Source organism: Mauremys reevesii, linkage group 11, assembly GCF_016161935.1.
Source record: "Mauremys reevesii isolate NIE-2019 linkage group 11, ASM1616193v1, whole genome shotgun sequence".
NCBI lineage: Eukaryota > Metazoa > Chordata > Testudines > Geoemydidae > Mauremys > Mauremys reevesii.
The window spans coordinates 20,861,293-20,888,718 of NC_052633.1; the positions used below are offsets into that span (position 1 = coordinate 20,861,293).

At 47.2% G+C, this 27,426-nt stretch overlaps 1 protein-coding gene across 2 annotated transcripts; it reads left to right on the forward strand.

The window, feature by feature from the left end:
- Positions 1 to 1,951: 1,951 nt before the first annotated feature.
- On the forward strand, positions 1,952 to 27,042 carry ORC2 (origin recognition complex subunit 2). 2 transcript variants are annotated; one of them, XM_039495776.1, is made up of 17 exons: positions 1,952 to 1,970; positions 2,667 to 2,767; positions 3,775 to 3,921; positions 4,912 to 4,998; positions 6,043 to 6,135; positions 7,503 to 7,534; positions 9,403 to 9,460; positions 11,472 to 11,653; positions 12,352 to 12,450; positions 14,405 to 14,514; positions 16,358 to 16,490; positions 16,965 to 17,061; positions 19,970 to 20,116; positions 20,909 to 21,080; positions 23,698 to 23,759; positions 24,722 to 24,840; positions 25,636 to 27,042. In XM_039495776.1, the coding sequence occupies exons 2-17, from the start codon at positions 2,677 to 2,679 to the stop codon at positions 25,720 to 25,722; spliced, it is 1,716 nt and encodes a 571-aa protein (XP_039351710.1). In that variant the 5' UTR covers positions 1,952 to 1,970; positions 2,667 to 2,676; the 3' UTR covers positions 25,723 to 27,042. The 2 variants fall into 2 exon arrangements, with proteins under 2 accessions (XP_039351710.1, XP_039351709.1); XM_039495775.1 differs by lacking the exon at positions 1,952 to 1,970 and adding an exon at positions 2,236 to 2,393.
- The last annotated feature ends 384 nt before the right edge of the window (positions 27,043 to 27,426 follow it).

Consider the following 27,426-nt stretch of genomic DNA (forward strand, 5'->3'; position numbering starts at 1 on the left):
TAACTTTCCTTGGGTGTCAGTCTGTTGTGTAAATACACTTCATCCCATACAAAAGAGCATTTACTGATTTTATTTTTTCCAAGTAAACTTAATATGGAGTAAAGGAGGTTATCCTTCTGAAGGAACAGGAAGAAGAGGAAAGTGCAGAGAATAAAAGGGAGGAAGAAAGCCCCGAGGACACAGGTAGTGAGGAGAGTTTATCATTCTGTTACTGTTTTACAAATGGAATTGCATAATAACCAAGAGACTAGTTCTTCTGAAAATATTGGAATATGCTTAAATCTTTATATGGCGCACATTCCAGGTGCTGCTGAGTTCAGTAAGCTAATTATGAGCAGAGACAGAGGCCTTTCCGCTATCCTGTTTATACAAATTTTATGGCCGTGAAGGAAGACTTAGGTAGGAGAGGGGGCTTCTGATCTAAATTTCAGATTGTGGAATCACTTTTTACACAAATAAGAACAGTAATAATCTCTGCTGCACATATCCTCATTGAAAGCCTCCTTTAAGTCAGACACCTGCTTGAGCATGTAGAATAATGCTGCTGCTGTCATTAAGGACTGGAATTAATTTCAATACAGATGTAATTTCTTTATCTCTGACATGTATCTAACTTGGGATGAAACATGGCAGCTGTTTAACAGTATACACTAGTTTTTTGCTGCAGTTTGATCAGAAGTTAAGTAAAACATAAAATTCATCACTCACTACTTTTCGGTAGGGAGAATGTAATCTCCAGAGTTGGAATTGGGCCAGTACTCCTCATGCAACTTTTAGGAGATTGCCAGTGTCTTCCTTAATTATGTAACATACCTTGTTGCATTTGTTTATTTTTGTAAGCAACGTTTTTAGTGTTCAGGAGGGTGGTTTGCAAAGTGGGCAGGTTCCGTTCACCAAGAACGGAGTTGGTTTGGTATGCAGCTTCCCAGGTAATCTGGCTTTGAGGCACCCTCCAGCGAACGCCACACACCGATAGTTGAAGATGTAACCCCATTTGTTAAATGAAACAAACGGTAGGAAGCGTTTGAGTAACTAGGCTTACCACACATAAAGGGTTTCTGCACATGGCCTCGTTTTTGAGCTTCTTGTCTCTGTCCAGGGTCCCTCGGCGGGTCCTTTTCCAGAGCAGAAAAAGCTCCCTGCACCCGCAGCTGGTTCGTCTATATGCCCCTGCAAACCCCATCTGCTGGATCCCACCTCCCCCACAGCGCTGAGGAAAGGGGTCCCTTAGGGAGGCGCTGACTGAGGGCTGTCGCTGGGTGCTGGGCTTGCTGCCCTGAGCGGGAGCCCTAGTGCACCCGACCTCCACTGATTGCCCCCGCTGCAGGTACCCCCACCTGTACCTCTCTGCTCCCCCACGCCAGCGCCCTGCCCTTGGGAACCCGACCTATGGCGCCCCTAAAGCTTGACAGGTTCCAAGTGTCCGAGCCAGGGCGCTCTGAGGTGGCGTGTGACCGGCCGGGCCGGCACCGCAGCGAGGCGGGGACGGGCCAGCCCTGCCCTGCGGGATCGCCTCAGGAAACGGTTCTGCCGGGCCGCCTGGGGGGGGGTGAGGCAATTTGCCCCGGGTCCCCTGGCCCCCCCCCCGAGAGTTTTTAGGGGCCCCTGGAGCGGGGTCCTTCACTTGTTCCGGGGGCCCCGGAGCTGCTTCTGCTCCTGCTCTTCGCGGGCGGGGCGTCCTTCCACTCTGGGGCGGAAGGACCCCCCGCCGCCGCAGACCCAGCTGAGCTTCGGCGGGAATCGGCGGCGGGGGGGTCCCCGCCGCGGGTCTTCGGGGCACTTCGGCGGCGGGTCCCGGAGCGGAAGGACCCCCCCCCGCCGCCGACTTGCCGCCGAAGCGGGGCCCCCGCCGCCGAAGCCCCCAGGCCCCCGGTTCTGCAGCTTGTTCCGGCGTTACAAAGGAGCCGACGCGGCCCCGAGGCACGGCGAGGGCAGGGCCCGCGAGCGGAGCCGCGATCCCCGGCTCAGCAGTAAGTCAGTGGCGCGGGCCCTTGCTCCCGCCCAGGGCTAAGGCGGGCCGGGCCTAGGCGGTGCGTGCCCGGCTCGCGCGCGCGCGGCCCCGCCTCCCTTCTCCCGGGGGCTCTCGGCGCCTCGGCTCAGGAGCTAGAAGGGGGAAGAGTCTGGGGACGGGACGCCTTCCTGGCCACGCCCCCGTCTTGGTTGGTTGAGGGCGAGTACCTCCTGGGACGGGCGGAAGGAGCCAGCTAGAGGCGTTGTTGATTTGCTGGCGAGAAGATCGATCTCGCGCAGCTGCGTTTCCTATTGGTGCAGCGCAGTCCCCGCCCCCTGTTGCCCCCCCCAGGGAGGGCGGTAGATTCGCGCTGTGCGGCCCAGAGCCAGGAAGGATGCGCCTCGCTCCGGCTCGTGCCGCTGCCACCCGCCTTGGAGCTGCTGTGAGCCGCGGGGGCGGGAGAGAGACGGGGGGGTGGGGCTCGAGCCACTGTAGCCTCCGCCTCCAGTTCCGCGGGCAGCTGGGGGGCCAGGCCGCCCCCCCCTTGCAAAGTCTGCGTGCCCAGCCCCCTGGCTGTAAGGCGGCTATTGCGGCCGGGTGCACGTGGTGCTTTGCTGCCCGGAAACGGGGGGTGCATAGCTGCGGGTTTGCGTGGTGCTCTGAGGGGTGGGCAGTGCCCGGCCGCCTACCTAGTTAACGCTTGTTGGCATTGCAGATTGTCTGCTATGAGTCAGCTGGAGTTAAAGAGAAACAAGGTCCTGGAAGCCAGGTTTGTGGCAGATGAAGATGTTCTGAAGCACATTTCTGATAACGGAGGTACTAGTGGTTTAAGCGTAAATAGGCAACTTATTTTGCAGATATTAAAATGTATTAAGGGTCAGGGTCGTCAAAATGATTGGTAGCCTCTGGGTGCCCAACTTCATCTTGGAGGGGTCTGATTGCTCAGAAAGCAAGTGCTTAAGCACTTCCTGATAACTAGTATCTGAAAACAGAGGCACCTAAAATCATTAGTTGCTCCTGAAAATTTTGAATGTTAACAATTTGCATATTCCGAGCAGCGGTAATGTCATGTGAGCATCTCCTTTTAAAAACTTGGCTTGGGGTTTCTTTTTATGGTGTTCTGTGTGATCCCTTTAGACTTTATGGGACTCAAATCTTGATATGTGCAACTCTGCAGTAGCAGTTAATGCTTCAGAATTGCACTGATGTCATCACTTATATGGATATTGAGAACTTGATATGAAATCTAGAAGTAGCTATGAAACAAAAAAAAACAGTCATATTAATGTCTCAGTTCCAAATTCAAATCAGTTCCAAATCACTGTTTGGCAGTTGGGACAGGTGCTGTCTTGAGTTTCCACTCGGCTCTTTGAGCTCAAATCAAGTGTAGTATCAGAGGGGTAGCCGTGTTAGTCTGGATCTGTAAAAGCAGCAAAGAATCCTGTGGCACCTTATAGACTAACAGACGTTTTGCAGCATGAGCTTTCGTGGGTGAATACCCGCTTCGTCGGATGCAGTGGGTATTCACCGATGAAAGCTCATGCTGCAAAACGTCTGTTAGTCTATAAGGTGCCACAGGATTCTTTGCTGCTTTTACATATGAATGTTAAAAGCCAGAGACATTCACTGCAGCTTTGATTACTTAAATTGTAAGCATTGGAGACAGGGTCTGTGGGTTTTGTTTTATTTGTACAGCCCCTAGCACAACTCTGAGGGGGTGGGAGAAAGGGGGTGGTCTAGGACAAGGGCTCCGAGGTACTACTGCAATATTATTAATTAGATTTAGCTCATCAGAAGTTACGTTTTTGTGGTTGTGATTCTAGGTGTAAAAGTGCGGAAGGACAGAGCTCAACTTGCGCTCAATGTAAAGAGATTTGTGAAGACACTTGAGAACATTTCTGATGATGATGAGGCCCAGGAGATCCTGAAAGAGCAGAACTATGTGGCTGTTTTGGGGGCATGTGCTGAAGGTATTTCTGGGGAAGATATAGCATGTATCTAATTCAGAAAACTCTTGTAACATGTAAAAGTGGTGGGGTTGTTTGGCAAACAATTATTTGGCTTCAGGGAGTGATGCCCAGTGACCACGAACTTTTGACTTTGTGTGGTTGAGTTCTAATGGTTCTTGGACTGCGTGTGGGCTTTTTTCCCCACTTCCATAACATAAACAGTCCTTTCAAGTTCAATGAAAAAAAGTCATAGTCTTGACTCCCATGGTTCAGGAATATGTCAGTGCTTTTTATGTATCCATGAGTAAGAAATTATTAAGAAAGGGCTAGATAATGAGAGAGAATATCATATTGCCTCTGTATAAATCTATGGTATGCCTACATCTTGAATACTGCGTGCAGATGTGGTTGCCCCATCTCAAAAAAGATGTATGGGAATTGGAAAAGTTTTTCAGAAAAGGACAACAAAAATGGTTAGGGGTATGGAACGGCTGCTGTATGAGGAGAGATTAATAAGACTGGGACTCTTAGTTGTCCCTTTTCCAAACTGAAGGGGGGACATGAAAGAGGTCTATAAAATGACTGGTGCAGAGAAAGTAAATAAGGCGGTATTAGTTACTCCTCATAACACAAGAACTAGGGGTCACCAAATGAAATTATAGGCAGCAGTCTTAAAACAAACAAAAGGAAGCATTTCTTCACACAACGCACAGTCAACCTGTGGAACTCCTTGCCAGAGGATGTGAAGGCCAAGACTATAATGGTCCAAAAAAGAACTAGATAAATTCATGGAAGGTAGGCCTATCAATAGCTTTTAGCTGGGATGGGCAGGGATGGTGTCTCTAGTCTCTGTTTGCCAGAAGCTGGGAATGAGTGGCAGGAGATGGATCACAGGATGATTACCTGTTCTGTTCATTCCCTTGGGGGCACCTGGCATGCTATTCTTGGAAAACAGGCTAGATGGGCCTTTGGTCTGACCCAGTATGGCTGTTTTTATGTGTTTTCTAACAGATTCCTTGAGAAATGGCCCCAGTGCAGGTGGGGGTGAAATTTACTCGTTCCAGACTCCAAAACGTTCTGGCAAGATGGCAGAGCTGGGTATGTCTTCCTTTTCAGTATTACCAAGTGAATAAATTATTTCTGGAATCTTAGTCTGGCAGCCTCCTTGTAATTTACTTGTATTTAAAAAGTACTATTAAAAAGTCTTATGATTGGCTTTGGATCAAAAGTTTTGAGAAACAGAGGCTCGGGATTTGGACATATTGGCGATTGCTTCTTCTGTAATGGCAGCCCTCATGTTATAATGGTCCCCTTTCAGTATGTGTTAATGCAGAGGTTCACATCCACTATATTATGTGTCACCAGTAGTTCAGGCTTTAACCACTGGTGCTCTGGGGTTCCCTTACTGTAATGCTGAACCTTTGTGCTGGGCTTCGTGATGTCTCCTATTCCACTGTGTGTGCCATAATCCCACAGCAGAGTCTGAGCTGATCCATCCTTTAGTCTTGCAGGCGGAGTGTGAGGTTTGGAACAGTTTGAGCTCTGTTGTGGGTTAGAACAAGCCAAGTGGAATGAGAGATTCTGGCTGGTAAAGCTGAAGTCTTAGTTGAGTGAACTGAGTGAAATTTAGATTGTCAGCACTGTTATTGCAGTACATAGCCTTTTGCATTCAAGTCACCAGTTCAAATCCAACCCATGCTGATGATTATCAGAAGGGAGTCAATAAAATGTGAGTTTAATCCAGTTCCCAGTGGACTGATGATCTCAACACACAAGCCATTACCAGAGAGTCCAGTTCAGCAGCCTCAGACAGAGGACCAAGTGTCATTACTAAAATATTCTCTCACCTCAAGGGGTGGCCCCTCCATGAGGGTGGCACTTAAGTCAGGCTAACTCTGTACTTGTCTTGTGGATCAGCAGAAGAGTGTAGTCTTGAAGAACCTTTCACGAGTACTAAATTTACTCACAAAGGTAGAGAAAGAAGGGAAATATCTGGTGCAGCTCCTTGAAAAGGTGGGGAAATGGAGTTAATAGGTAAGAGATTACTTTGGGCAAAGAACTCTGTGTGTCACTGACACACCCACAGCTGTCCAGTGTGTGTTTTGTGCCTATCACATTTTGGAACTATTCTTTTATTTAAAGCCTCTGAACTAGCCCAGACGCCTGGGAAGAATGTAACCTTTGAATCCTCTCAGTATCCTGAGAAGCCAGCCAGCACCCCTCAAAGCAGCAAGAGTAAGTTCTGAGACACTTTGGTGAATTGGAGGAAAGTAGCTAGCAGGTGTACCCCTGCACAAATGGCAATTAAGCAGGTTGGCGTTCAGGGTCCAACTCCCAGCATACTTGATATTCCAGGGTTAGTTTTGTGCTTTGTAAATAGTGCCGCTTAGTCTGCCTGGTGCTCTAGTTCTCCTGTGGATCATGCTGTTTGATCGTTTTGTTTTTTTCCTACTGGCTTAGAGCAGAATGTGTTTGCTTCTCCCTTCTGCTGCTGCAATGCACAGTAACGTTGAGTCAGTTGAGAAATTCCTCTGACTTGGCTGCATACACTTCACTTGAGTATTCTTTAAATCAGGGCTAATGAGGACCGTGAAGGACTAGACTGGCAGCCCCTGTACAGGTGCACTGGGGAGTAGACTATGCCGGGGGTGCTCTGCACAGGGAGCAGAGAGAATGGAGAATCAGTGCTAGACACGTAGTGGCACGTCTCGCAACAAAGAAGGCATGGAGGCTTTGGAGTCTTGACCTGGTGTGTGAGCTTGAAGGGGGAGGTGGTCCAGGAAGCAATCAGTCTGTTAACACATGGCCTATGCTATGTCATTGTTTGAGTGCTACGGGAGGAGGGAGAAGAAACATCCTTTGCTGCATTCCAACCCTAGCAGGAAGGCCCTGATTTGTGTTCTGCAATGGGGGCTGGAGCTGGTTGGTGCATCCCCAGAGAGGGACAGGGACAGACCAGCCTGGAGATGTGCTTGTTCAGCACCTCCCCATGGTAGTTCCCCAGTTCAATGGGTGCACTATACCACAGCCAGCCCTGCTCCTCCTCTCCATGCCTCGCATCCAGCCCTGCTTCCCTCCTCCCCAGGGGTCCTGGGAGGCAGTTACCTGCTCTAAGCTGCAATGACTGGAGTGTAAGAACTGGACACCCCTACTGCAGGGTTGGCTCAGGCTCTCCCCCCTCCACCCCCCCACCCCCAGGCCCACTCCACAGCTCCTTGCTGGACTAGACATGGAGAATAGCCTTGCTTCCTGTCCCTGTCCTTCCTCACTCTACCTAAACCCTTACCCCCTTCCTGCTCACTCGAGGTTTCCTGTCAGTCCCCAGTACCCATGGACTCTGGCTAAAGCCACCGGTAGTGGTAGCACCACCGCCCCTTTCATGGGGCGTATTCCCCACTCTGGGGCAGCTGTGGATTGCTGCACCTTGCACCCATGAGGGTGACTGGCCAGAGAGTTAACATGCAGAGACAGTATCTCTGAGACACTGAGAGCGGATGCCTGCATTTCTTACTTGGGGAAACATGAGCATCTTGTGCCCATGTCTGTAGGAGCTGGCACTGCTGGAAATATATGGTACTTTCATTGTTTCGTTTACTTTACAGAGTACTCTGCTTCGAACAAAGCCCAGCTGAAGGTGAGTGACTGCTTTTTGCTTGATCTTATTTTAAAACACAAACCATCTGATTATCATGAGGATTGGGGCTCGAAGAGCCTCTCCCCACCCATCACCTCCCTAGATTTTTCACAATGCAGATGTCTCCATTTCGAAGCAGGCAGGGAAGGGTTTAAATGAGCGCTGGAACTGCCGCAAATGAGGATCTTGGATTTATGGGCTTTAGAGTGAACATGCAGATCAGTAGATTTGACAGACTAATTAGCATAGGTGAGAGATGGTTCCCTTGCTTCATGCAACTGGACATGTTTGACATCCCTTTAATATTCAGTTAAATGCTTAGATTTCCAGCAGCTTGTACAACTTGCTGGAGGAAATTGTATAAATTTTAGGACTGGAGGATGTCAGTGCTCCAGAAATGCTCCAAACTGTGGTGACTCATTAGCATTTGGTCACTTTAGTGTCCACTAGTAATAATGTAAATGTAATGCTGGGGAAAGATTGAGACTGAAGTCCTGCTCGGGTACAGTACGAAACAGGCAAACTTCATGCAGCAGCAATGCAAGCTTTCCTCTATGCTGCCCCAACAACTTGTTTCAACTCTGAACTAGATGGACAGCCTAGAGGTAAGAGGGTAGTTTAGTGTCCATAATTCAGTTAGGCCTTGGCAAGTCTGCTGAGGTTGCATCAGGGCAGGACTGCCCCTTGGGGAGTTCATGAAGTGAATGCAGGGAAATAGATAGAGACCAGACTCCAGTGAATGATTGCTTATATAGCACCATACTGTAGGTGTGTGCAGTGCTCTGAAGCATATTTAAAGTGCTGTTCTAATCTGAAAAGTGAGTCTAAAAGATGGCATCATGGTTCCACACATCATCTACACAGTTCTAATTATTGCAAACTCAGCCTGGAGTCTGAGTCCAGCTGTGTTCTTTCTGGTTACTTTTCAGTAATAAAGATTCTACAATTGGAACTTGGTTTACAGTTTTTGCAACAGAACCCAGCTCCCTCTTGCAGATCTGTATTGGCTTTGCTTGCTAACAGGAATACAAAGCAAAAAAACAAACAAACCCCATACTTATTACACGAAGTAAATTGATGCAACCAAACATACACAGATTGGACTGACATTTGTATATAGTCACTTTAAGAATAGAGCTGCACTTTAAATGTGCTACCAAGGTCCAAAGCTACAAAAAAAGGTCTTGAAACCTACCAGGGCCTTGCCATGGGAGGATCTGTTTATATCTTAGCAAAATTGTCCTTAGGAGTCCTTTGTCTGATGTCCTGATAATATATTGTGTTTAACTTGATGAGAAAGCTCTGTGGCTCTGCACATCCTGTGTGTTCTAAAGTTAAACTCTCTTGGACATAAGACGTAATCATACCTCCTTCCCCCACAAAACAGAAATGATCTGTTTAACAGGGTTAAGCGAACAGCGACTGAACAAAACTGCTCAGTGCTCCTCAGACACATTACATTGCTGCTGGGCTTCTCAGTGCTGAGTGCTCTGTTATGCTTTGCTAGTCGCTCGCTTATTGGAACTCCAGGTGACTTTGGTGAGTAGAATATGTGACCTAGCGCATCATGGCTCTGTCTGGCAGAAGTGTTACCATTGTCGTCACTTCCATGTGGCTCCTTCAGGGGTAAGGGCTTCTGAAGTTTCCACATCCTGGTTGTGAGTTGTGATCCCCATTCCCCCAGGGCTCAAGGGGTGATCACCTGACACTAGGAATTCCCTCTCCCAAGCAAAGCTTCCTGCTTCTGCATTCTCAGGTCCCTGCCAGCTGAAAGAGAGCTCAGAAATGAAACCCTGGCCCCTTGCCTGGCAAAGTGCTGCTACTGGTAGCGCACGTGTGACTTTACTAACATACTTGTGTTCTTGCAGAGTAAAAATAATGAATTTGTGTCCACAACACCTTACAGACTCAGGAAGAGATTGACAGGTAAGGCGCACCATTTGCAATAAGCTCCAGTTTACAGGAGTACAGTAGCATTGTTAAGTAAAAGCTTAGGGTGGATCTTGGTGTTCTGTTACCTATAACCTGCTGTCTGAGCTCCGTGAATTTATCTAGTTCTTTAGATGGAAGATAGGTCTATCAATGGCTATTAGCCAGGATGGGCAGGAATGGTGTCCCTAGCCTCTGTTTGCCAGAAACTGTGAATGAGCGACAGGGGATGGATCACTTAAAGACTACCTGTTCTGTTCATTCCCTCTGGGACACCTGGCATTGGCCACTGTCGGAAGACAGGATACTAGGCTAGATGGACCTTTGGTCTGACCCAGTAGGACCATTCTTACGTATTTATCTCCCCATGGGTGCTTCAAGGACATTGCTGTCTACATAGAGAATTCAAGTGACTCCCAAGTAAAAATAGCATAATAGCCATCTTTACTGAGCCAGTGTTTGGGATACATAGTTCCTTCACTGCAAGATACTGTTTCTGAGGTGTTGGGGTGTGAGTGGCAGCACCTAATCTCTTACTTCAGTGACTTTATCTTAGCAGGTAAAACCATGTGAATAATCCCATGTATGCAGATGCTTTACTAAATGTGAGGAATTCAGTTCTTCTGTTAGATTCTCTAATCTCTGTCCGCTGTAGGCTGGGAGTTTGTGTCCATCAACCTTAATCACTTGAACTGATTTAAGAAGCTGTTTAAAATCCCAGCCGCTCTGAAAAGCTTAATATTCTATATCTATAGTAGATGATTTCAAGTCATTGACTGACTTCAAATGTGTAGGATCAGTGTGGGAGAGATTTGCATGTCATGTTCTTACACGTTTTAACATGTGTATATGTGACAGTAAATTGAGCTAGGTTGAGGGTTCTAAAACAGGGTTGTGACCCGTTAAGGTCGTCAGGTTATTATGCAGGGGGGTCACAAGCTGTTAGCCTGCACCCCTAATCCTTCTTCACCTCCAGCGTTTATGACAGTGTTAAATATAAAAAAAAGTGTTTTTAATTTATGGGGGGGGGGGTCACACTCAGAGGGTTACTGTGTGGAAAAGGGTCACCAATACAAAAGTTTGAGAACCACTGAACTAGGCAAATTAGCTTTTAATCTGACAAGCTCAGTTGTTTGGGCTTTATTCATCTGTAGTAGAAATATATGAAAATTCTAGTGAAAATTCCATTCCAGTAAGATTGTTTGAACCTCACTTTGGGAAGTTTATAGATTACTATAATTCAGAAAATTAAGACCTCTTTTATGTTCTTGCAGGTGTGTTTATTTGTGTGTAGTTTGTGTTAAATTGTCATGGGATATGCACTCTGCATAAAAATAACTGGTCACTTTTTAGGCTGAGGGTGAAATTTTCAGACGTGCCTAAGAGACAGGGGGTCTCAGGATCCTAGCTACCTAAATTTCATTTTCAAAAGTGACTTGGTCTTCTAAATCACTCATGCGCTTTTGAACATTTTGCGCTTGTTAAAAAATTACTGCTCCTTACCGCTTCAAAGCCATGAAAGAGTGAGCCGGATTCTGTTCTTACTCTTGAATCAACAGAATTGTTAGTAAAATTCCTGTGGCAAAGCCCTTTTTTGCTAGTGGTGACATGAGCCAGAAAGAACCCAACTCATGTTTGGAGGGCTGACAGGTAGAATAACTCTTCTTACTAGTATAGACTGATGTAGCGTCTTTAAGAGAAACATGGAATCCCACAATGTCATTTTTAGAGTCACTTTTCAGAGTAGAGCCACACTTGGAGGCTTGCGCCAATTTTCAGAGCCTTACTAAATAATTGGAAAGAGAAGGGGAAAAGAGAGCAGTGTGCATATTTTCAGGTCTATGTAGAATGGATTTTTTTTGAGTAGCACGATGGCTATGAAATCGGATTAGGACTTGGATGCTTGAAAAAGGATAGACAATATAAGAGGAGACCTAGGCTACAGGAAATGTGTAATAAGAGTTCTCTGTAAAAAGATATTACCAACTCTCAAATGCTTTCTCCTTAGCTCCAAGCTTGCGTTCAGACAGCGAGAGTGACTATTCTGCTTCATGCTCGGAGGAGGAGGAGGAAGACAAGGACCACAAAGAAACCAGTGATGTCATATTGGACCAAAAGACCCCAAGTAAAACTAGAGCAGCTCCTGCTTCCAAAAAAACACCAGCTAAGAAACTGAAGGAGGAAATGACAGTGAGTGTAGAGGAAATACAGCCCTGATGGGAGAGATTCAGAGATGCTTGGTGACAGCGATTGTCGGTGGGGCTAGAGGGGCTGGATTCACCACCCTGCTCGTGCGCTCTAGATACCTAGAGCATGTTAATGTAGCCCAGCAGGGCCCACATGGGGCAGTTTGAACACAACATGCTGCCTGTGGTATGGGTGGTGAATCCAGCATCCCAGACTGCACCTAACAATTGCTGCGGCTTGTCTCCTGTCAGACACTCATGGCAGGGGAGAAGTGGCAGGAGGAGGAGAGCAGGAACGTGATGGAGGAGGATTATTCTGGAGAGGAGGTCCAGACCTAGCATTGGCCAAGGAATTAAGGGCCGTAGGTGGCATATGAGGGCAGCTTTCCTATGCTCTGTGTCCCTGTTTGGGGGTAGGGTTTCAGCCCCTCCCCCTCACCAACAGATGGGTGCGGGGAGAGACGTCAAAGCAGCCTCCCTAAGTCCTCACAAATCTTTTTCATAAACATTTCTAAAAGTCTGAGAACAAGGTTGGCATCTCTGCTTTAGGTTTTCTCCTCAACCGCCGTCCCCTCTGAACTGAGGAGTGGGTGTGGCTGTGAAGTGGCATCCTAACACAGCAATTTGAGCCTTGGGTGGGGGCATGGAGAGAGCGAGTCCACAGAACCTGCCTGAGACTGACCTTTCACTCTGCCTTTTCAGAGCAACCTGGTGGAAGAATACTTTGAGGCACACAGTAGTTCCAAAGTTCTAACCTCCGATCGAACCCTTCAGAAGCTGCAGAAAAGAAAGCTGGATCAGGTAAAGTTGCAGCAGATGAAACCACCTTCATAATGGAAGGTCTTGTCTGTGGTGGATTTTTCCCCCCCCTGAAATTCCCCCCTGTCGCTACCACCAGTTCAGCTGTACTAGAGAGATCAGTAGCAGGAGCCCTAGTGTAGACAGTGTGCCAACAGTACATTGGTGTTTGAACTATTATGTGATGTACAGCTGCTCTGAGTAGGGTCAGGGGACAGGGTGGTTAAACTGCTATCACCTCCTCTGCTCTAGCGCTCCCACCATTGGGGCTGAGAAAGTGATAGCAACGGGGGGGAGGGAAGTGTGTAGTAGATGCTGGCTAATATGTCGGTTGAACATTGCAATCGCTAGAATTCAGAATGCAGAGGAGGTAGAAAGGGATGATACGAATGGAGGGCAGCAATGAAATCTGCTACCAACCCAGGCAGCAATGAAGTCTGGCTTTTGTGAACAAATTTGTTAAAAGTAACAACCCATCTATTCCCCCAGATGAACTGAGGGGAGTATTAATGGTGTGGGGGAAGATTTCAGCTCTGGGTTTGCAGTTCAAATCCCACCCAGGTTGGGGGCAGCCCGAAGCATTACTATCTGACAGCTAGTCAGTGGCCTCTGTATATGTGTGAAAGGGAGTGTTGTCCCAATCTGGTTCCCAGTAGACATCTAACTCTGGTGGCTTTTAAAAAAAAAAAAATTAAATGGACCACTTGTTGACACTCCCCATGGAGAGGCCGTGGATTGAATGTATCACGGAGAGTGAATGATCCCCTTGTCCCTAGAGGTGGCCCCTCCGGAACAGGGACTCAGAGAAACATGTACTGGTGCCTGCTGTCTGCTTGGTGAATACATAAGATTTTTGTGTCGAGGGTTATTGGTTTAACTCCATGTTACTAAAACACATGCATTCAGATTACCTACTGGCTGCTGCCTGGATTCTGCATAATGTATTACCCAGGGAGAACTCTGGTGGATTCCAAGTAGTTAAATTGGACACTCCTGTGTATTGGGAAATCCAGACGTGCAGTTTTAAATCTTCTGCTGATATCAAAGGGACTAATGGGCAGCTTGATGCTCTGAAAGCTTTGTGTTTATTCGAAATAGCACAGTTCCCTTCTGTTTTCTCTCCAGAGTAAACTCTCTTCTGCCACATGGGGGTGGGAAGTGAATGCATTAATTGGAGAATTTGAAGCCTGCATAGGTCTCATGCTACAGCAGTTCCAGTTTTGTTGCCAACATTATAAGTAGCGCTGCTAGCTTACACATCAGGACTCTGGCACGTCTTTTAAAAGCCTGAACTAGCCCTCCAGATTTGTAATAACATTTCTCATAGCATTTTCTCTGGTGAGGCTAGTTTTGATCTGCAGGTGAATTCTTTCCTATTTGTTTTCTAATACTCTGGAGTCTTCTCTTTAAACATAATACCTCATGGCCTTTAACCCTTTAGTGACTGACTCAACTGAACTAACGCAAACCACATTGACTGGCACCCTGGTCTTGCCCATTGCTAATGGGGTTGTCTCTGGTTTGGTGCTCTGCCAATAATGGATGCATGCTTAGCGGAGAAAATCCAGCTGCTGGTGCAGAAGGAGCTGTGAATGTGCCATTGTCTCAGTAGCAGTATGCCCGGATGCTGCAAGGTGAGGCAGAATGGGGTGACCAAGACACAGGACTGAGCATCAGCCTTGATCCTGTTCTCAGATCGGCCACAGGTTTCTGTGTAAAAGTGGGCAAGTCATTTGACTTCCCCATCAGCAAACCTGGGCTAATTGTTCCCACTGGAGTATTGCAGTTTGTTTAATACCGGTAAAGCATTCTGATCTTTGAAGGGAAGGTGCTGTAGAAGTGCAGTGTTTATAAGGGTTCAGTCACACACTCCAGGCACACATTTAGACACCTGTTTAGTCATTGTCTTCAACCCTAAACCCTGTATGACTGTCCTATTCTCCCCTTCTAAACACAGCAAACGCTGCTTGTCCTCCTGAACAAGGCTCCCCCTGCCTTCACTGCTGAACTGAAGGAACTAAACCAACAGCACGAATCCTTGTTTTCCAAATGGATGCTGCAGTTACAGTAAGTATCTATGGATTCCTCTAAGAAGATTCAGTGAACATTAGTCCCCAACATACCATCAGGAAAGCCTCTGCTAATTTAAATCATTGTCCCACAGATGAGCAATGGAATGATTCACTGACTGAATTAGGGCTGAGATTGCAGGATAAGCAAGTGTAATTTTTTAGGGCGCAGTCTGGGTAATGCATCTCTTGAGACAAGTTGTGCAAAATTTACTCTTTATGAGCTGAACAGCCGGGGTTTTTAGAGGTGTAGAGTGTCCCCAGTTGATGGGAGCAGTAAGTGCTCATTGGTATGTTTTATAAACAGTCGAGTATACGAGGAAAGGGGGAGAGACCGTTTAGAGCATACAAGTTTGTTAGCAAATCGCCAATACCACTTCTCATAGAATCTGGTTTTCTTCAGTGGTGTAATAGTGAGCTTTCTTAGCGTGAGGGGTCTAATAGTTAGTAGATGCGAGAAGAAAAGTGCTGAGTCTGTTGAGGACTGTAGGAGCTGGAATTCTGTGTCAATTTGTGTGAGAGAAAGCGGGGTTGAGGGCACACTTCCATTATACATCTCTACACCTATATAACGCAACCCGATATAACATGAATTTGGATATAACGTGGTAAAGCAGCGCTCCGGGGAGGGGGCTGCGCACTCTAGCGGATCAAAGCAAGTTCAGTATAACGCGGTTTCACCTATAACGCGGTAAGATTTTTTTTTGCTCCTGAGGACACCGCTATATCGGGGTAGAGGTGTATTTAATACTGGGTGTTGCTTATAGAGCTATAAGATTCCATGGTGCTTTACAGAAGACAAGGTCTCTGCATCTAGAGGATTCGATTCTAACAGGGACCAAGGATACAGAGGCTAGTAGCTCAGAGGAGGGCAGGTGCAGATATATGGGAGGACATCAGTGCTAGAAGGCTTTGCGAAAGGAGTGTGGTGCAAGGAGGAAATTGCAGTGTCATGGTTCATGGGACAGTCCCGGGCATATGGGATAGTGTGAGAAAGATGGCAGGCTGGTGAGGCAGAGGAAGCAGGTGGGGAGTGGCAGATGGTATGTGTGGGGAGTAAGAGCAACATAGGTTTACAATAAATATTTTCGTTGAGCCAAATCCAGAGAGGACTCATGTGCTTGCATTGAAGTTAATGGGAGTTGTTTGCCCACAGCACCTTGGGATCTGGCCCACTCTTCCCTCTTTTGTTGACACATCATTCTTCCTTTGAGCATTAGACGCTGTGCCTCTCCTCATAAGAGGTCAGTGATCTGCAGTGTCCTAAAGCATCCTTGTATCTGCCTGTCTCTGGCTGTACTGGATAGTTAAAGGTTAAACCACAAGTACTAGAATAGCATGTTTTGATTTTGAAATCTTGACCTTTGACCTGACTAGAAAAGACACATCAGAAGCAACTGGTAGGCTTCCATTTGTTGTCTCATAACTGCTGTGATTCATGGGAAAAGCTGAATGTACTGTGCCTGAATAGCTTGGTGGAGGGGCCTATGCAGTGGGTTTGTGAGCAATTTCCATGTTAGTCTGCATTGTTTCAGAGGACCTGATAGTCTTCAGACAAGTGTCCCTTTCGTGTGAGGACAGCAAATTCCCAGGTCTTGAGCATGCTGATAAACACTCCTGTTAGTTACATGGAACCACCATACCCACTCATCTCAAACCCCCTACAAACTGAGGGACTGGCTGGCTGCAAGCTGAAGTACCCTGGACTTGATTGGCTCTTTAGAATTGTAAGATTATAGGAGGAGAGGGGAATCGGATTGTTTCATGTAATGGAAACACAGATGTGAGATTCTAAAAGGACCTGTAAGTTTGATCCCTTTAATCTGCTCTCTTCGCTGCAGCCTGGGGTTCAGTATTGTGCTTTATGGACTGGGCTCAAAGAGAGATCTGTTGGAGAAGTTTCGTACCTCTCTGCTCCGGGATTCTGTTCACCTTGTTGTCAATGGCTTCTTCCCCAGCATCACTGTGAGATCAGTAAGTGTGACAAAGCTTGTGAGGTTTTTAAGTTGCTGGTTGTTATCTGCAGCCACTAAAATCTTCCAATACAAAATGTTTAGTGTAGTCCACAGGAAGCTTTCCCAGTCTCTAAACACAGACTCCTCAATGAATAGCATTCTCCCTTCTCCTTGAGTTTAAAGAAACTTTGACCACGCTGGGGATTGGTGTACCTGAACTAGTGCGAACTCCCTAGTATAGATGAGGTATCCCATAATATGCAACATACTCCAATACAATTTACCTCTGCTTGAAACTGGAGAAAATCATGACTTACCTTGACTACCCTAGGGGTTTGCACCATGTGAAGCTATGCTGGGAACTGGCCACAGATGGCTGAAATTGGTGAAGATCCTTGGTGTTAGCTAAGGCCCAACTCTTAGATTCGGTGTTAAGCCCATAGTTATCAGAAGTCCCTCAGGAGGAGGATGATCTTGCATTTTTCTGTTACAGATTCTGAACTCCATAACAGAGGAGGTGCTGGATCACGTGGGGACTTTCCGCAGCCCTCTGGATCAGTTAGACTTGATCATGAAAAGATTTAAAGAAGGTAAAGAGACTGAGCAGATGCCCTAAAGCTTAGACTCTCTCTGATCTTGGAAAAGCTTGTGCAAGTCTGGTGTCTGTCTTGAAATCACATATACTTCCCACTTGCTCAATTGCAATCTTTGTGTTGACTCTTGCTGTTCTGTTTCCTGTCTTGTGATTTTGTGGCCTTCATGGAAAATATACGTAGTTCTCTGAATAGATGCGTAAGTGCACCAGGGTTTTGGCTTCTTGGTTGTGAAATGTATGAAGGTGTCTTGAAATTGAGTACCTGGAAATACAGCATTCCCTTTCCTCAGTTTCAGCTTGTTAGCTTGGACACATTGCCAAGGAAAAGTGAGAAAAGGAGCATTCTGACAATGAGCCTGAGAGCCTCATGTCTGCTCTACTGAGTGCTTAGTCTCTTCACTTGGTTCATTGGAGGGGTTTGTGCCATATTTCTCCTCAGCTGTAAGTTCATTGATAGAACAGAATAAGGGTAAAACCTAAGCTTTTTGTATGGGGGTGGATGGGAGAAGGAGGTTCTTACTGGTTGCCTGAGGGCCTGAACAATACCCATTGAAGCTAAAAGGTGAAAATTTCAAGAGCCTAAAAGAGCCCAGATGCCCAAATACCACTGAAATTTAATGGGAGTAGGGGGCTGAACTCCCTTAGGCTCCTTTGAAAACCTTGGCCTAAGAGGCTTGCCATAGACTTCAGTGGACATTGGATTGAGCTTCGAATGTACAAGGTCTAATGGACTGAAAGGGACTAGCGATGTAACTTAATGTATGCAGACCCCTCTGTTGTTGATGGCTGTTTTGAGCAAACAGAGTAGGACGTGGGAATTCAGGTTCTACAAGCAATGTTAAATGGGTCATGTCATATATACAGAGTGCTTGCTGAGTTCCATATGTAACAGTATAGCTGTGTGTGTGTGTGTACGTACAGTTCCAGTGGCTAAATTTTGTGTGTCTACATCTGTGCATATATGATGTTGCCATTGGAGCCTTAACTCTTCTTCCCAAATGTTCATCCTTCATCTGTCTTTGTGCTTTCCTACAGAGAGTGGGTAGGGGAAAGGTTGGCTGGCTGGAGGCAGTCCCCCAGTTGTAGCTGTTCTTATGCAGCATCACAGGTGCTAAACTCTAGCTGTCTCCCTGTGGAAAGCCCAGGGCTATGGGCAGTTGAGTAGCTACTTGATTTCTGCACAAAACAGAATTTATAATTGGCTAATGGCTTGTCAGGGAGTTTACTGGGCTCTCCAAGCAGCTGTTTCTTTGGGAGCTTTAGCAGCAACAGGCCAAGTTTGAACTTTTAAAGATCACCCATTTCACTCATTTGCATTCTGTGTCGATACGTCTTAGAGTACATCTGTGCAGCCGCTAGGAGATGCAATTCCCAGCTGGGGTAGCTATACAGGCCCTAGCTTTGCTCAAGCTAGCACCTAAAAATAGTGTGTGTGGCAGCCAGGGCTAGCCCCTGGAGCACATACCTAGGAGCTTGGGCATGATGGTACTTGGCTGCTCAGGCTAGCTGCCCGCCACTGCCACTGCTCTGCTCAGGTTAGCATGTGCACCGCTACCTGCGCTGGGAATTACATCTCCTAGCTGCTGTGTAGAGAGACCCATGCAGAGCTCCTTAAAGGCATGTTGAGAGAGACTTCTGTTCAAGTCAGGGGGCTTTGGATCAGATCCTCTGTGAGTGGGAGGGTTTTATTTGGTCTCTTACTTACATAATTCAAAAGTGGCAGAACAGATCTGTATCTAAACCCTGCTCCTAAAATAAATCCATATTGTCTAGAGCAGTGGTTTTCAAACTTTTTTTTTTCTGGCGACCCAGTTGAAGAAAATTTTTGACGCCCGTGACCCCATGGAGCTGGGGGTTGGGGGGGAGGGGGCTCTGGGCTGGGGCGGAGGGTTGGGGTGCAGAGGTGAGGGCTGTGGGGTGGGGCTGGAAATGAGGGTTTCAGGGTGTGGGAGGGAGCTCTGGGCTGGGGCAGGGGGTTGGAGTGCGAGAGGGGGTCAGGGCTCTGGGACGGGGGTGCAGGCTCGGGTGGGGCTGTGATGAGGGGTTTGGGGTGCAGGAAGGGGCTCGGAGTTTGGGGGGAGCTCAGGGCTGGGGCAGGGGATTGAGAGGCAGGCTTATCTCGGGTGGCTCCCAGTCAATGGCACAGTGGGGATGCTAAGGCAGGCTTCCTGCCTGTCCTGGCACTGCGGACCGTGCCACTCCCTGGAAGCGGCCAGCAGCAGGTCCAGCTCTGTGTGGTTCTCACCCACAGGCACTGCCCCCCCAGCTTCCATTGGCTGGTTCCTGGCCAATGGGAGTGTGGAGCCGGTGCTTGGGGTAGGGGCAGCATGCAGAGCCCTGTGGTGCCCCCCACCCCCAGGAGCTGCACCTGCTGCTGGCCACTCCTGGGGCATAGCGCGGTGTCAGAACAGGTAGGCACCAGCTGGGCAGCACCACCGACAGGACTTTTAACAGTCTGGTTGGGCACCACCAATGGGACTTTTAATGGCCTGGTTGGCGGTGCTGACCAGTGCTGCCGCGACCTAGTGCCTTCCGTTCTGCGAGCCAGTACTGGGCCGCGACCCGCACTGGTGTAGAGGCTCAGAACTAAAGGCATAGAAAGCTTCAGCCCAAACGAGAAACTTCTGGACAGGTTATGAGCAAGCAAAAAGGGGTTATGAAAGGAAAGCTGCAGTGGTGGCAAGAGCTACAGTGGAAAGAGCTTGTATAAAATATTTCAGATGCCCTGAAATACAGGCTGAAAGGCAAAGTCCTCTGACACTGGAGTGCTGGATGGACGTGCATAGGGGATTTGACAGGACTGGCTTACACTCAAACCACAGTGAGAACGAGGAATCTCTTCACTCTTAGTGCAGGCTCCTTAGTGTGACTGTTCCCTTGCTGTTTTTTCCCCCCCTTTGTAGATTCTTCCTTGGAGCTCTATCTCCTCATCCATAACCTGGACAGCAAGATGTTGAGAGGAGACAAAAGCCAGCAAATTCTTGCACAGTTAGCATCCCTGCCCAACATCCACCTCATCGCCTCCATCGATCACATCAATGCTCCACTCAGTGAGTCCCAGAGCCTTGGTCTCCTCCACTGTGCTTCCAGAAAAACCACCCTTCTGGGATTGTTAAATGCTGTCTGTATATTGCTTGCATTGCCTTATCTCTGCCCCGTGGGTGCATAATGTACAGGTAGCTTTCTATTAGCACCTGGAGGCCATGGTCAGGGTGGGGGCCCCATTGCCCATGGGGCTGTACAAACATATGACTATAGCTGCCAATCACTGTCAGATTATCTATAGAGTACTGACGCTTCGCTGAACCAGTGGTTCGAGCACCACGTTGTTCAGACTGGTGCTATCTGAAAGTGGAATGGAAAAGGGGATGTGTGCAGTATGCGTGTAAATTCTTTGGTGCAGGGAACGTTTCACTCTGAGTGTAAATGGCTGGGTAAATAATACTGCTCTATGTAAGTGAGAATTCGCTAAGGCAGTGGTTCTCAACCAGGGGTATGTCACAGAGGTACACAGGTCTTCCAGGGAATATGTCAGTTTGTCTAGATCAGGGGTCACGCGATGGATTTAGAGAGGTTGCAAGTGCAGGGCTGGTATTAGGGGGTAGCAAGCAGGGCAGTTGCCCAGGGCCCCACACCCCAGGGGCCCCCGTGAAGCTAAGTTGCATGCTTCAGCCCCATGCAGCAGGACTTGGGCTTCAGGGGTACAGTAGTCTGGAAAGGCTGAGGACCACTGCTCTAAGGTGGTGCTGCTGCACTAAGATGGTTTATATTGTATGACTGGGAGAAGCTAAATCTGCAACCCTGTCTGTCCTTTTTCTTCCTTTTTGTGTGTGTGTGTCTAGTGTGGGATCAGGCAAAACAAAGCCTCTATAACTGGCTCTGGTATGAAACAACCACTTTTAGTCCCTACCTGGAAGAAACTTCCTATGAGAACTCGCTGTTAGTGCAGCAATCTGGGTCTCTGGCTCTGAGCTCCCTAACGCATGTCTTGCACAGCCTCACCCCCAATGCAAGGTAAGATCCTATCACATTATCGTTCTAGCAGCTAGAAGCCCCAGTAAAGATTGTGTTAGGTACTGTGTGTACATGTGGTAAGAGACAGTCTCAGTCCCAGAGATCTTACATGCTATATAGATAAGAGACAAAAAGAGTGTGTGAGAGAGAGAGAGAGACAGGGCTCCCACCCCCAGTTTCCATATGGGTAGAGCCCTGTGTGAATACAAATTTATATCTGTGGATATAAACCGGTATCCGCAGAAACTCAGGGCTCTCGCAGGAACCACAGCAGCAAAAGGAGCAGAACATGGGTACTGCTCCCAGGAGCCAGTGCCCCATGTCGGCAGCTCCTCCAGTGCGTCTGTACCTCCCCAAGTTGTGCCCACTGGGGTGGGCACCAGGCTCACAGGCAGCTGTGCCTGGTTGCGCTCTTGTGTGCAAGCGGCACGCACATCCTCGGACAGGAGTGACAGACAGCTGTGTGGAGGGGGCGGGGCTGCAGGCAGTACAGCGGTGCTGGAGGAGCTGCCAGCGCGGGGTGCTGACTCCTGGGAGCGACAACCCCACGTTATGCTCCTTTCACTGTTGCGGTTCCGCAGATACTGACTTATATCTGCGCAGGACTCTACATATGGGGAACTGAGACATGGAGTGATTAAGTGACTTGCCTGGTGTCATTAAGAAGTCAATGGTGGAGCTTGAACTGAACCCTGATCTCCTGAGTCCCAGTCCAGTTCCTTAACCACATGCCGTCCTTTCTCACTTCTTTTCTCATAATTGGAAAGCAAGGTCCCCATTGGCTGTCTCTCAGCAGCATGGATCTCGGTCTAGTTGGAGGAAGTTTAGAATGCAAAATATTGCAGTGCCAGCACAGTCTGGCTACACAAGGACTTGGATTTTGTGATCTGCTAAGTGCCCCTCTTCAGACTGCTTAGCTTAGTGAATCATTGATGGGTGAAGAGCCCTCTGGTGAAGGAGCAAGGTGACAGCTCTTAAAGCAAGATTATCTTGCAGAGCGTCTCCCCGCCCATTCAATATTGCAGAATGTTCCTTTGGCAGCTGTTACTTTTCCATGTAAGCAACTGCAGCTTTGGGAACATGCCTGTCTGCAGCTGCTTTCCATGCCGTTTAGCAGCTGGAGACAACGTGTAGAGTCCTCACCAAGAGACCAGCCAGTTCACCATGGACCATTAGTAGTCTATGGACAATAGTATAGGAGCCACTGATGTGTACAGCACTAGAGAAAATAGATAGCTAGTATGCTGGGGTGGTTTAATAGACATTTCATTCTAACAACCAAGAATCTTGCCATACAAATAAAAAATGGAGGATCTGTCTTGCTGTATTGGTGCTTCTATCACCACACAGACACAACTCAATCTCAATTTCTATAGCACTTCCTGCTGCATTTTCATAGAGTGTGTGGCTACAGACAGTCTGTTTCTAACAATACTGGACAGCTTGCTTTTGTCCATGGAGGAGCCTGTGTGTGGCTTGGCAGCCATCCCTTGGATGGGGGTATGGTAACATCTAAGACTTTTCACCTTAAATCCAGCTCAGACTCCTTTTAAAATACAAATTCAAAGTTTTAATCTGAAAACCTGAAAAAAGAGAATAATTAAGTGACTTCAGTGTTAGCATCTTATTTGACTAAGAAAGTCAAGCTTGTTATTTCTGTAACTCATAGTGAATATTGCACACTGCGTGAAAGGGGCAGGTTCCACGACCAGCATATTGGTTGGCTTTGCAATGCAGTGTATGAACTACAGAATTGCTTTGCATTGCAGTACGACCTGCCATTTTTGATTTCTTGCTTGTAGTAGGCAACAATAAAATAATTAGTTGACTACATGAGTGTACTCCTGAGTCCTCTCTCTCGCGCTCTATGGCAGGGGTGGGCAAACTTTTTGGGTCGAGGGCCACATCTGGGTGGGGAAATTGCATGCAGGGACATGAATGTAGGGCTGGGGCAGGGGTTGGGGTGCAGAGTGCGGGGGGGCTCTGCAGAGGGTTGGGGTGCAGGAGGGGTGTGGCAGGGGGCTCAGGGTAGGTGGTTGGGATGCAGGAGGGGTGTGGGGTACGACAGGGGGCTCAGGGCAGGGGGTTGGGGTGCAAGGTGCAGGAGGTGTTCGAGGTGCAGGCTCCAGCCCAGTGCTGCTTACCTTGCCGTTCCCAGCCAATGGGAGTTGCAGGGGGCGGTGTCTGCAGGCGAGGGCAGCGTACAAAGCCCTCTGCCCCACCCCCTACCCTTGGGGCCGCAAGGACATGGTGCTGGCCACTTCCAGGAGCGGTGCAGGGCCAGGGTAGGCAGGGAGCCTGCTTTAGCCCCGTGGCGCCACAGGGGTGCCCGCAGGCCATAGTTTGCCCACCCCTGCTCTATGGAACGATAACTTAATTTGGGCTTTATCTGTAGAACAATCAGCTTTCTGACACTTTTCGAGTTGATTGTTTAACTTGGGTTCCAAGTGATCAGTAGCCCTTACGTGATGGAGGAATGGGACTACTTAAAATGAATGGCTCTTGGAAAGCAAGTCTTCCTCCAGCTGCTGTGTACACACAAGACTCTGTTCTTCAAGAAAAATTGTTTAACATTTCTGTAATGGCCTCTTTTTTCTTTTTCTTTTTTCCTCCACAGAGGGATTTTCAGACTGCTGGCCCAGTATCATCTGGAGAACAAGGATAACCCATCTTACCCAGGTACCTGGTGTTTGATGTAGGAATACACGTGGCATTTCTTCTCTCGTCTGATGTGGCACCATTGGCAGTTCAGTCAAGGTGGAAGCTGGGTTCTCCCATTTTAGCATGTGTTGTCATAGCAGATTTACTGAAACTGCTGGCTTTTGAATGTGAGTTTAGCACCGAGCATCTCTACCAGTGCTGTGCATTGGGCTACATGTTCTGGTGTGTGACGTGAAATCAGATGAATGGCTGAGTTCAGAGGATCTCTTCTTACTGTCACCCAGTCTGATAGTGAAATCCTCCACGTGGGGCTGAGTTACAAAACCAAGGAAGAAGTTGACTGTCACATGCCATCCATTGATTAGGGGAGACAAGGAGTCGAGACCTCTTGTGTTCTGCTACCGCTTCTGCCACTGACAAGCTGTATGACCTTAGTCAAGCCACTTAATCTATGTCCTGGCTTGTCCCCCTATGATACCTACAGATTAGTCTGTAATGCTCTGCAATTTGCAAATAAATGGCATAGTATTAATCTAGAAAGATAAAGATACAGTAATATAGGAGCTGTGTAGTGAAAGAGAATCCCACACTGGGCTGTGCACTTGAGTGCTCTGAAAGTTTGTCTTTACCAAATGGAGGATCTTGTACTATCAGATCTGCCACTTTCCATTCCTGAAATCCCTTTAGCTTGGCTGTATCTGTGGAACAAAGCTGTGGTTGACAAATGCATTAAATATGGTCAGGATGTATGTTCTGAATTTGATCAGAGGAGCAGCTGAAATAGCAGGCGATCCCTTCCTCCTCTCTTTAAGGGGGCTCCTCAAATTGCATGTCCCAGTAATGCTGTTTTCTAGTGAGCAGGCAGTGCAAGCTATCCTTCAGGACTGCAGGAGAGGAAGTAACTCTGCCCTGTACCAGAGCACATGAATCTGCTTTGGATGCTGGCTGTCCTGATTTATTGAACTCCTCTCCATACCCAGGACTATCTTTCCAAGACTTCTACCAGCGGTGTCGGGAGGCCTTCCTTGTGAACAGTGACCTGACTCTTCGGGCTCAGCTGACAGAATTCAGGGACCACAAGCTCATCCGGACCAAGCGGGTGAGCTAGGCAACTGTTATCTTGACTGTGGCTACAGCTGGTGGCCTTACTTTTTATTTCACTACTTGCAGCTGTTGAGTTTACCTGAGATGAGCTGTACCTATGTCCAAAGTACACTGTTTGAAGCACTGACAAATGGTCGGTGCATTAGTGAAGGGCTGAAGGCCTATAGCATGCTATCCACTTTTGCATGCAGGTCTCTCAACTTTCTGTGCAATAGAAAGAGACTGCAGAAAAGTGCACCACGGCTCAGTTACTTAACGACACAGAGTTCCTCTGGGTATGCAGTGGATTACCTGAAGATCTCGAGGAGCAATCTGAAGCATTTGGATAACTAGAAGAGACTATTTAGCAAGCTTTGAAGTCTGTACTTGAAGTCCCTGGAATGGAGACTGCTAGCCAGCTCCAGCAATGAGACTGCATTCCCAAGTCCTGAGGCAGTAAATCATTTAAGTGAAGTGGATAGGGACTACTCCTACTCTCTCGTGTAATATGCAAGGGTAACTGAGTCAGCTGTCTTCTAAAGCTCTGGGGTTTGTCTCCCAAACCAGATGAGAGCCGATTATTTCAATGTGCTTTTTCACCTGTTGCCATGCTAAGGAAATATTCCAGGATTAATATTGTAGTTAGTACTACTGAACACTGACCTGGCTGGGCACCTCACTACATAAGGCCATGTTGGTGTGTCGAATCTGTGCTGTTTGTAACAGTGTTGTCTAGTGGCTGACGTTGCATTTTGCATCGGTGCGATTTCTTTGCCACAGTCCTGTGTTGACAGTATGTGTTCGTTTTCAGGGAACGGATGGAGTGGAGTATTTATTAATTCCTGTAGACAACGGGACCTTGACTGATTTCTTAGAAAAAGAGGATGAAGACATGTGAATCTTCTCAAATCCCAAACCATTTACACCAACTGCTATCAAGGGATGCTGGAGAGGGGTCTGAACTCGAATTGCTGTCCCTTTGACCATGGGCTGCTGGACCACTTAATGAAATGTGATACTTTCCAAGTTTGGTGTTCTAATTACTTGAGTAGTTCTGGGTAAAGAATTCCATATGCAAGACATATCTTACTCTTGAGTTTAGATTTGTATTCTTTTAGTCTTCCAGCTCACGTGATGCCTTCTTCGTATCTATGCAGCGACTTCTACAGACTAGGAAAACTAACTCTTCAGTAAGATTGTGCCTTCTGTTCATTACCTCTCTGCAGAAGAAGGTTTGGCTGGAGCAGTTCACTTGAGGAATGCAATGACTCCATGCTCAGAGCTTTAGTTTGTACGAGAGTTGTAATTTTTCACAGCTCAGTGCTTTCCAGTACTCCCTACATTGGTCAAGCCGATGGGCTCCTAGCGTGTGAAGTTGCTGAGATTTTAGAATGCCAAGTGATCTACCTTGAATGGTCAAGTCGGGTGGAGTGGAATAAAAGTGGAACATAAAAAACAAGGGGTTGGAATGTTGTGGGTAACTTATTAAACCTTCCCTCTCTGCTGAAATGTTAACAGTAGAATAGAGGAGCTTTCCCAAAATCCAGATCCTTTTAGAAGGGGGAATCTGTATTGAAAATTGTGACTGGGAAGGGCTCTAAAGTGACCTGTAATGGGAGGGAAGGAAAACCAATGTGACTTTTTCCTGCTTTATGTATGTACAGAAGGCTATAAAGTTTTTTTTGTTTGTTTTTTTTAAATCAGGGATGTCCAAGTTGGCTCTCCTGGAGAACTTTTTGGAGATCCTGAATAGAAGATAAGTTCAACAAAGATCACTTTTCTTCATGGTATTTTTTAGGCATTTGCACTACATTAAAATTTTATTTTTTATGTTCCAACAGTCTGCATAAGAATAACGTCCAGTCTCATTTCACCTGCATGATTTATCTGGTCTAGTCTACCAGTTCTCCAGTATCTATAGTGCCTTCTAGGAAAACCAGAGACTCGATCTGAATTTCTAATGTAGAAGAAAAAATGTGGTTAATATAGGAGTACTTTGACGCCTTCTCCATATATCAGAAAGAAAGAGGCACAGATGTAGTTTTTTTTTTCCTTTGCAGGTCACCTTAAGCTCTGCAGTTCTATCACCTACATAAAACTATCTGCCAGTCAGACTTCAGGGACACGTGAACTTAATGCCTAATCTTGTGGCAATCCATCTTATAAATAACTGTTTTGAATGACAGAATGTTAAATAAACTTTTATTCATGTTCTCTAGTTTCTCTCACAGATCTCCTGGTGTATAGATGACAGAAACCCCATTTTCATTATTGCTGACACAATGCATGGCTGCCTTAAGAAGTGGATTTAAAATCTCAATTCATCCATATTTTCTCAGGACCTTGTGTTTCTGAAAATCCAAAGAGAAGTCTCTCCCCTTTTACTACTAATACTTAACACTTACAAACATCACAATGGGGAACTGAGGCAGATATTGTGACTTTCCTGAGGTCTCCAAAGGAGTATCAGCTGGGGCTAGAACTCAGAACTCCTGGTAGTGATTCCCATCTAAGCAGGGGAGGGAGGGACTTCTTTTTAGTGCCCATCACATACTCAGTCCTGTGCTTAGACCACTTGATACTCAGGTTACTATAGAACTGA

Bases quoted from the DNA above. Each gene is read 5' to 3' on its own strand.
- ORC2 (XM_039495776.1), top strand. From the start codon at position 2,677: ATGAGTCAGCTGGAGTTAAAGAGAAACAAGGTCCTGGAAGCCAGGTTT. The intron at 6,136-7,502 runs GTAAGTTCTGAG...TTTACTTTACAG, and splicing joins CACCCCTCAAAGCAGCAAGA to AGTACTCTGCTTCGAACAAA. The intron at 9,461-11,471 runs GTAAGGCGCACC...CTTTCTCCTTAG, and splicing joins ACTCAGGAAGAGATTGACAG to CTCCAAGCTTGCGTTCAGAC.